At 42.3% G+C, this 9,592-nt stretch overlaps 1 protein-coding gene across 1 annotated transcript in view; it reads right to left on the bottom strand.

Annotated features, from left to right (window-relative positions):
- The window catches only part of OTUD7B (OTU deubiquitinase 7B), a 32,756-nt gene extending 24,510 nt beyond the window's left edge, over positions 1-8,246 (bottom strand). Inside the window, exon 1 of the mRNA XM_019516544.1 lies at positions 8,072-8,246. Coding sequence (XP_019372089.1) covers positions 8,072-8,156 — 85 coding nt within the window. The 5' untranslated portion in view covers positions 8,157-8,246. The remainder of the gene's footprint in view (positions 1-8,071) is intronic.
- Positions 8,247-9,592: the final 1,346 nt, after the last annotated feature.

Below are 9,592 nucleotides of genomic sequence, written 5' to 3'. Positions count from 1 at the left end.
CTGGAGTGTAGGTGGAAATTGCGATGCTAAGGGTTTTTTCAATCAACACCTTTTCTCAGGAATCTTCACATTGTGTTCATTTACTGCTTTCAAAGGCAGCAAACATATGGCGCATCCTCACGACCGGAAAAATACTTGAACTGCCAACTGGCTTACGACAGATCACAGATAATCCAAGCATGTTTCAGTGTCTCAGTTCTGAAGGGAACTGTGTTTCTGAAGCATTTCAGTTCTTTTAATAGCGATAATTGACGGCGTTTAGCCATCAGTTCTGCCTGGCAAATCTGTTCCACCACTGGTTCTCTTCGAGTCGAGCCCTTTTGGGTGGAAAGTTGAAACGATCCATCAGTTCAAGGCTCCCGTTCACTATCGTGAGTCAGTATTTGCCTCTTTCACAAGCATGCAGGTTCAGTGGCTCCTCACGTGGTTTTAGCACTTTAAGTTACGAGGAAGTTTGAGCAACTGGGCCAGACGCTTGCAAAATAGCTTCCAAATTGCACTATTAGGCAATCTGCCTTTGCCGAGTGTGTTCGTGGGATCATAAAGAGGTGAGATGGCAAGAAACTGTGTGAGGCTGAGATTAGGGAAGAACTTCACTCATGAAGCTAATGGGCCAGATTGGGATCTTAACCTTAGGTGGACTCAGCAATGAAGTACGTTAAATGCAAGATGTGGGCAGAGGTGTGCAGTGAAACAGCTGCCTGAAATGGGAGCCACTGAGGCAGGGAATGAGATGGGACCCACTGGGGAGCAGAAGACTACTTACTCGTATTTTATATCCAAGACTACTTACCCTCCAGGGCCACTGCATCCCCTAAGCTGCCCTGATGCTCACACGTCCCTGCAGAGACTCCAGCTGGCAGAAGCAACCAAAGTGAAGTCCTTCAGTAGCTCGGAGAACTTTTTACAGCACCGGCTGATGGCCTGTTTGCTCCAGCCCTCTCTCTCCCTCCCCTCCCCGTTACTCCTTCCACATTCTTCATGCCTCCCTTCCCTTCGAGGTCCCTTTCCCCTTGACTTCTAGTCTCCATCATCACCACGCCTGCCCCCACAAAACAGCTCAATGGACACTTGCTGCCACCATGCTACTTGGCTGATTTATCCCCCTCTAGGTTTCTGTGTCAACCACATCTAAGATATTTGGGACACGGGCTTTTGGCTGCTGGTTGTACAGTACCAGGCACAACAGGACACCTTCCCAGTCCTCAGGTGATGAACTCAGCCCTAATGAAAACACAGCTGTTGTTCAGCCTTTCATTGCATTTAAGAATAATCCACTAAGTATAAAAACTATTCAAGTTGCATGCAGCAATTCCTTGGCACAAGAACCCAAATCCCTGGCAGAAAGGGCATGAAGGCCTGTTTCTTCCAAAGGTGCTGAACCACCTCCGTTTTCTTATAGCTTCCAGCACAAGTGGCAGGTACTGAGCATCTTTGATAAGCACATAAATCATGCATAAATGGCCTGAAGGGCAGAATCCAGCTCCATCCATCCCAAGGATGAAACAAAAAGCAGAGTCCAGGGCCCTGTCCACAGATCTAAATATGCACCCTTAACTCAAGCCTTCCAGCTGATGTGAGCTGCCAGGTTAAAATATGCATCTCAGACTCTCTCTCCTTGGATAATTTGGGCTGCAAAGGGGTTTTATTCCTTACAGATCAATGCTGACACCTGAAAGTTACTATTATATTTCTACTACAAGCACTATTAGCAACTAGAATGAGTATTATATACTCCATCTAACTACCTTGCTCCACTATCTATCCCGTTACCCTTGCACCTGAACTACCTGAAATAAAGGTTCATATTTTATATCCAAGTGAAACTGTGGTACATACTGAAGACGTTACATTAAAAGCACCGTTTGAAGCTAAGTATCCAGGCTATAGCGATATTGGGTCTAAAGGAAAAAAGCAATTAGGGCTCATGGTAGACGTGATATCGGTTGGTCTAATAAAAGATATCACCTCTACCATGAGCCCCAATTGCTGTTTGAAGCTAACTATTTTTGGAAATAATCTAAAAAAAGGAAGCCACATGGAAGTTCCTTCAAGTATGCCTTCTGTGTGGGGGGAAATTATGTAAATATTCTACACAACAGAGTTTTTAAACAGAAATTAAAATAACAAGAGAACTGACACAAGAGAGAGAAAAGAAATGCGTGTATTGTCTGAGGTTTACCAAATTAAACTCTGCCTGATCTGCTTAAAAAAGTCACTTTGAGAACACCAAAACCTCAATGCTTTTCACTCCCTGAATTAAACACAAGCGAGCAAAGGAAATGCCCATTTTAGATTCGATGGCAAATAAAGTTCAGGACGGTGCTATTTCAAAGTGATGTTGGAATTACAGATATAGGAATTGCAGTGAAAAATGTAGGGGAATTTAAAGCTACAGTACATCTCCACTAACACATCTATCAAATCGGCAGCTATTTGGATGCGACAGTCTCATTTGCAACCAAGTTTAATGGAAGGACTGTCTGCTGTCCTATGTAGTCAGAGACAAATCCCTCTACAGTAGGTTTGTGCTCTTTGCTAAGACTTCCGCTGTTACCATCATAAACGTACACTGCTTAAAATCAAGACCTATTCAAGTTTAGGTAATTACTACTTTCTTCTAGAAACAAACTAGAATTGCAGCCCAGTGAACTATTCATTGCTGTTATTGTGACAGTCCTGTTCCCCTACAGAGGCATGGACAAGTGTGGATTCTGTTCTTCCAAACTGAATTCTCTCTTCCAAATTAAAACCTCCCCGAGGACCAATACAAATTAGTTAACTAAAGCTGGCTTGCCCACTCCTAAAGAGGATCAACTACTCACCTTTTGCTTTAAACTCTTAACTGGTTCATTAAAAATATTCCAATGACAAGAAAAGTCTAAATGAGGAAAGAAAATTCGAGCCACTTCGGTGTTCCAGGTCAGCAAACGGACAAGACTTCACAGGTGCAATGCGACACGAAAATCATCTGAGCCCACACATGAAGCATTTGCAAACTGATAACAGAATATAATATGCTGCTTAATAGTTTTACATCTTTTGCTATATCAGCAGTATACCATTTGCCACTTAATGTAAATAGTGTCCATTCTACTGCAGACTCAAATACTGTTATCAAATAAAGTTTTATCGTGTATTTAATATGTTGAACTAGATAAGAATAGAAAGGAGGTAAATAAAAGTGCCAAAAACAACTTCAAGACAAAATCCTGAACGGTCTAAAAGAGAAAGTCCTGTCCCCGGTGTTGCAAACTTAGATTAGCCATAAAGTCTTCAAACTAATCTCAACATAATTTTGCCATTCTGAATAAAGACTTCTCCTCAAACAAGCATTAGTGCTAATGCTCGCTTTCATTTGTGTGCAATAAACCTGCTCCAATTAAATCAAAACCTTTGCTCGGACAATACTAAAGTAGTTTTGGCAGACATGTAAATAACTATAGTAAAAATCTAAATTTGCCATGGAATTATCTTGTGGCAACTGGGCTCCACTGCACAACTACTTGACTGGCCCCATTATAAAACTTAATGCATACATCTGTGAATGATAATACAGGATTTAAGAAGAGCCTAAAGTAAATCTTCCCTTGAAAACAACACTCAATCATACTTGCTCGTAATAGCTCCTGCCCACATGTTTTTTTAGAGACAAATGGCAAAGTGAATTCATTTGGATTTCACACTCACAGCCTGCCCTGATATATGAATAACCAGACAAAATAAAGGGCTATTCCAGAGGAAAGAGCAGAGACGGAGGGGCAAATTCATCTGGGATGAGCGAGATCTGTCAGCTATTTCCACAAACGATTTTGTTTTTGGACGTCACCAAAAGACAAACTACTGGGGTGCATTCACTCTTACATTCTAGCTTGGATGCAAAAGACCTCAAAATTAAGCACGTGTAAATGTACTTGCCAGATACTTTGTTTTTTGCACCGAAACACTTATTCCTGAAATGTAAAATCCTTTCTTGTCAAAACAAGCCATCTAGATTCTTATCCAGCTGCACAGCAGCTATAAAAACCTACAGGTAATCAAAACACAGAAGAGTGTATAATCAGAACCAGACTCAGCTTGCAATTCATGTGTTAATCTGAACATAGTGTGCACAAAGGTGGCATCGGTGTCACCCTAGGATGTCCCGTTTGGAGATAAGTGATACAGTGGCATTTTATAGGACTGCTTTCTGAGCACAGCAGAATATCAATCCCCTCCAAAAGTATAACATCAGTATCTTGCCCAAAAGCACTTAGCTGAAAATGTTGCAGTAACACTGAGTAACTTTAGGAAGTGCGTTATGAAAATTAGTCAGAGTGACAGTTGCCCAAGTAAGTGACCACGCACTGAAGAAATGGGCAGATGATAAAAAACTTCCTCTCCTGGTTTCATCTTCAGCTAAAAATACTTTTCTTTAGAAAGAAAAGGTCAGAAATCCTTAAGTGAAAGGAAATATTCAATTAGAAATCAGAACTTATATGCACCCAAATTGCAGATGCCAGACCTCCCCGAGACAGCACCATCTAGAAACACAGGGCAAAATCCTAGTCCCATTAAAGTAAAGGGGACTTTTTGCCATCACCCAACATGACTTGAAGAGCAAGAGAGCTCCAAATCCTCAGAGCCTTAAGGAGCTTTACAGAAAAACTGGGGAGAAGAGATGGAGCAGCTTGCTAAGGATACATACCAACAAATTCAGATCCTGTAATTTGTTATGGATGAAGCTCCAAAGTGGTGGCAGCCATGAAGAGCCCAGTGCTGGCAGGGCACATGTGTGTTTAAAACTGTAGCTAGCCCTTCTATAGGTCATCATAAACGACCTGGCAGCTGATCTGTATTAGTGTTCCCATCCTTAGGTACCAGAGGAGGATTGTAGGAAAGAAGGAATGGAAGGGACCTTGGGAGATCATCTAGTCCAGCCTCCTGCTCAAGACAGGATCTTTCCCGACTAAATCCATCCCCGTTAAGTGCTTATATCTAACCTGGCTTTTAAAAATGCCCAAAGATGGAGATTTCACAACTTCTCTAGGTAACCTGTTCCAATGCTTAACCACCCTCATAGTCCAAATGATCTTCCTAATCTACAACCTAAATTTCCCCTGTTGCAGTTTGAGGCCACGGCTTCTATTCCTGTACCATCAGCCATAGAGAAAAAGTCTATCTCCATCCACTTTATAAATTGCCCTTTAGGTATTTGAAGATTTATCAAATCCCCTCTCCATCTTCTCTTCCCCAGGGAAGAAATAAATAACTTTATCTTTCTGCCTTTCCTCGTAACTCATGTTTCCTGGGCTTCCAATAATTTTTGTTGCTCTTCACTGGACTCTTTCAAATCTACCAAGTAGGTACTCTCAGGATAGAAAAAGTTATGGAGATTGCTTCAGTCAGGTTCAAGCTCACAGCTCCTGGCTCCCAGTCCCAAGGCGGAAGCCACCGCACCCCACCTATGAAAACAGGATGTGTGCGTACCCACAACAGGATAAAAAGGTCAGCTGGGGACTGCAATGTTAGTACAAAGCCAAATTCCCAACTCACAGAACAAGCCTGGTTCTAAAGTGAAGGCGGTCACGGCATGGACAACTCAGCAATGCCATATTGCACCAAATCCTGCCTTGTGCTAGACACTCGTGCACTGTTGCCAAACACATCTCTCATGCTGTCACCATGGCAGATGAAAATGTCAGGGCTTTCGTCAGCATTTCCTTGCTCATGTGTAGCATCACCAAGCATTTTGGTAACACAGACCCACAGGCTATATTTGCAAGTGTATTACAGCTTGGGGGAAGGGCGTGCGGGGAAGCAGAAAAGTCAATGCACCCTGCTCCTTCTTTTAATGGTAGGTTGAGGGCAGCAAAAGTCACTTGCAGGCTTTTATTGCAATATATGAACTTAAGAACATGAGAATGCCATTTACTGGGTAGACCCCAGTGTGACACTGGAGCAGAGAAGATGCAGGAAGGGAGAGCAAACTGGGTCTGACCAGGGTTTTCTTCCACTGTTCCTCCCTCACTTGCAGCCTCCAGTATTTTACGCAGTTGAAGAGCTACTCATAAACCAATTAAAAGCATGCAGTCTGGTAAAGAAAAAGGCTCATGCCTTTCAGAGGTACAACAGGCAACTTTCCAGTGCTGCACCCATCTAGGCCCACAGATCAAAACGGTAGAGCCACATCTGCTCCCAACTAAGCCTATCTAAATGCAAGACTGCAGCTCTGCTTTCCAGCACACGGCAACCTTAACTTTATGGCACTTTAACAACAGTATCAATATCTTGCTCATCTTGGATCTGCATTGCCTTCGCATTTGGATGGAGTCCCACAGAAAAACAGAACTGCTAACATCATGCGATTATACATGGGACAAGGTCTACTCCAGGCACACTTTTCCAGGATAGGAACAGCAGGATGCTAGCACAGCACAGCGCTCCTAGCACAGATGCAGCTATATTGGCAAAGCATAATGAAACTACCCTTGCAAGCAGAACAAGCTATACCAGTAAAAGCACGGTTTCGCCTGAATAACTCTGCTCTCACTAGATGATCTTGCTCACACAGGTAGCTTGATCACGGGTCATGCCTCTTCTTGCCCCTCAGCTACAGCATTGTGCCGATCACTGCCTCTAATGTGGGCACAGCCTTAAAAACCTGCATCGAACCCTTGTGTTTCTGTAACTGAACTATAAGACATATAGAACACGGCAAAAATAAGCCCTAAATTACTCCTATTTCTATTTAATGCTCTGCTTACATGATGAACACATTTATCAGTATTAGATGGCAAGCTAGCCTGCACCATCATGTACACGTGAGGTCATTTTTAACAGCTAAAAGTGATTTGCATAAAGCAAATAGAGCAACCTGTGTAACACAAATACTGTTAGGCCAGAACCACATATTCAAAGTTAGCAAACAAATTGTTTATTGACCAAAAAACCATAGGATTAATTTAATCAAAACTAAATGTTACAATTTTAATTGTGAAGGCCAGGACCTTGTCTGTCCAAAGTACAACGCAGCCTCCTGGTTGTGAGTTCATTGGTGAAAACTGCAGGGTTTTTAGAATAAAACTTGCCTAACCATTACATGACAGAGGAAATTAACCAGATGAAAAGTGCATCTGATGCTCAAAATTAAAAGATGGAAATTTAAAAGGTCAAGATTAGGATACAGTAACGAGAAGAGTCTGTGGCACTTAGCATAAGTTAAAACAATGGCATTACTGGGATCAGAGTAATTTTATGCCCCACCCCAAGCATCATGCCTGCTGCCATGCCAAACATGTGCGGCAGGAAGTACGTTTGAAATGGGGTATAAAATTCCTACAATCCCAATCACCCCACCAATGAGCTACCCCCAGCCTGATCTGTCAGAGGGTGGCTGCATCCTAGATGAGACTTGGAGCTGTCCAGGCCAGGTCCAATAATCAGCTGACTGTCGACCCCAGCCCCAGCAATTCCAGGACCAGGAAGCAATTAACAGATTAATGTGGAATGAACACCTAAATTACACCTAATGTGTAAAACACATTACATAATTGTAATGTGCGCCAGGTACCTGCAAGTGATCAGTATACAGAGGTAGAAAAGGAAGAAAAAAACCACATTCAATTCACTTCTCCCAACTGCACTCCCTTACACGAAACATTGACATGTGGATTTTTACAGTACTTTGAAACTTTCACCGAGCGCCTGATCTAAAATATACAGCCTCCAGGACAACGTGCTCAACTTCTAAATACCACTTCAGCTAAAAATTGATTTCTGATCCACTTTGGGACACAACATACCAGGAAAGATGGTTTATTGCTGTAGGCTGCACTTCTCTTTTAAGCATTCGACTCTCACTCTGGCAAACAGTTGAGCTCCATTACCTTAGTCACATGGAACGTAAGATCAAGCCAAGGTTTCACTATCTACATTGAAAAGGTCACAGCTTTAAAATGTGCAGCGTTACCATCACTAACAGCTTGCCCCTGGCAGACAGTCATCTCCTCTCCCAAACTCTCCTCTCTGCCTACTTAAGCCAAGAAGGAACCAAGTGAATATTAAATGTTTCTATCCCAGCACTTTTTACCTTCAAGTAAGTCTCTGGCCAGTCCTGGCTCTGCCCCTGTTGAGCGAACAAAATCCGAAAGGACGATGTCCATATCCAGGGTCATGTGATTGTGAATTCGTGGCAGGCAGCTGGAAGCAGGTGGAACATAGATCAAGGCTTAGTCTTCAATCTAAGAACAAAACAAATGTACATGGTTCGTGTTACAAAGTATAAAACAATTAGCTTGGCAAAGCAGGCTGAGCAACCTGGGAATTAGCCAATAGCAGGGGCTTAACTCTCATTTCTCAAGCCAATTTTTGTTTCGGGATTTGGAGACTTCCTGGCTGCCTGTTCACTCATTGAGAGAAAATATGAATTATGCTGCTATGCCCATTCCCTAGCACACAACCTTATTTGCTGTGATACAATTAGATTCAGTGGCAGGAGCTGCGTGAGATACTAAAACGATTGAACTAAACCCAACTGAGGTGTTGTACAAGACCAGAAACAAAACAGCTGGAAGGCACGATCCAACTGAGTACAGAGAGCTGGCATTTCCACCCAACAGTCACAGAAAAGCCCGACCAGCTCCAGGGTTGGGGGGGGGTTACCCTTTGTATCAAACTGAGTCAGACAAATAGTTAGCAGAATAGAGGAGTTTATTTCGCGGACAGCTGAAAGAAAGCTCCTCTTATCTGACTATCTGCACTGAGTACACTCCATCCTTGACTTCTCTTCTGGAGACAGGCATTCCTCTTCAAAGCATGTTTGTTATGCTCAAGAAGAAAAAAATAAAAGGAAGAATGAGAACAAAATGCCTTCATTAGTGGATGTCATCTACACAAAACAAAAAACAACCTTTCAGGTTAAAAAGTTACCCTGCCTTCACACTGGAATAACTCACCCCTCCAACTTGGCATGAGATAGAATATTTTATTCAATGTGCATTTTAAACAGAAAAAAGCACTCAAGGTGGAAAATAGCCAGTGCACGACTGCAAAATTTAAGTGGAAGACTTTGCTAATTAGAAGGACCCTTCAAATCCACCTAATAAAGGCAGCGGTGGCATAATTCAGTACAGCGGAAATATGAAATCAGCTTGGCAGACTTCATGATTTTCCACACAAGATCTTTCTGCCCATCAAATCACCACTGTCTTCAATGAAAGGCTTCTGAAAGAAATTAGTACATGCACAAAACCCATCCCTTCCTCCTCCCCCCACAAATAAAAACCCCGTTCCAATGGCTTAAAAGTTATCTCCTTATAAAAGTCAAATGCAAAAAACAATCGGTTCTAAAAACCTGAAGTCCAGAGGCAAGGTCTCAATAAATGAAGTTTAAGCAGGTCTGTAGATCTGAAGAGCCACATATAGGTGTGTGCATTCAAATCCTGATCTACTACATTCCTGAAGGTAGAAATCAAAAAACTGCACACTCCACAGAAGTTTGGACCGAGCAAATACTCAGGTGAGATCAAACAGTGCTGTGTTTCAGGGGCTATTTTAAAAGCTGCTTTTTTCAGGGAAGAGTTTGAAAAAAAAAAAAAAATCATTCCAAGCT

This window comes from Gavialis gangeticus, unplaced genomic scaffold, assembly GCF_001723915.1.
Source record: "Gavialis gangeticus isolate Ggan-Ray unplaced genomic scaffold, GavGan_comp1, whole genome shotgun sequence".
Classification (NCBI taxonomy): domain Eukaryota; kingdom Metazoa; phylum Chordata; order Crocodylia; family Gavialidae; genus Gavialis; species Gavialis gangeticus.
The sequence above is the reverse complement of the archived record's forward strand: the minus strand, read 5'-3'. Positions and strand labels throughout refer to the sequence as shown.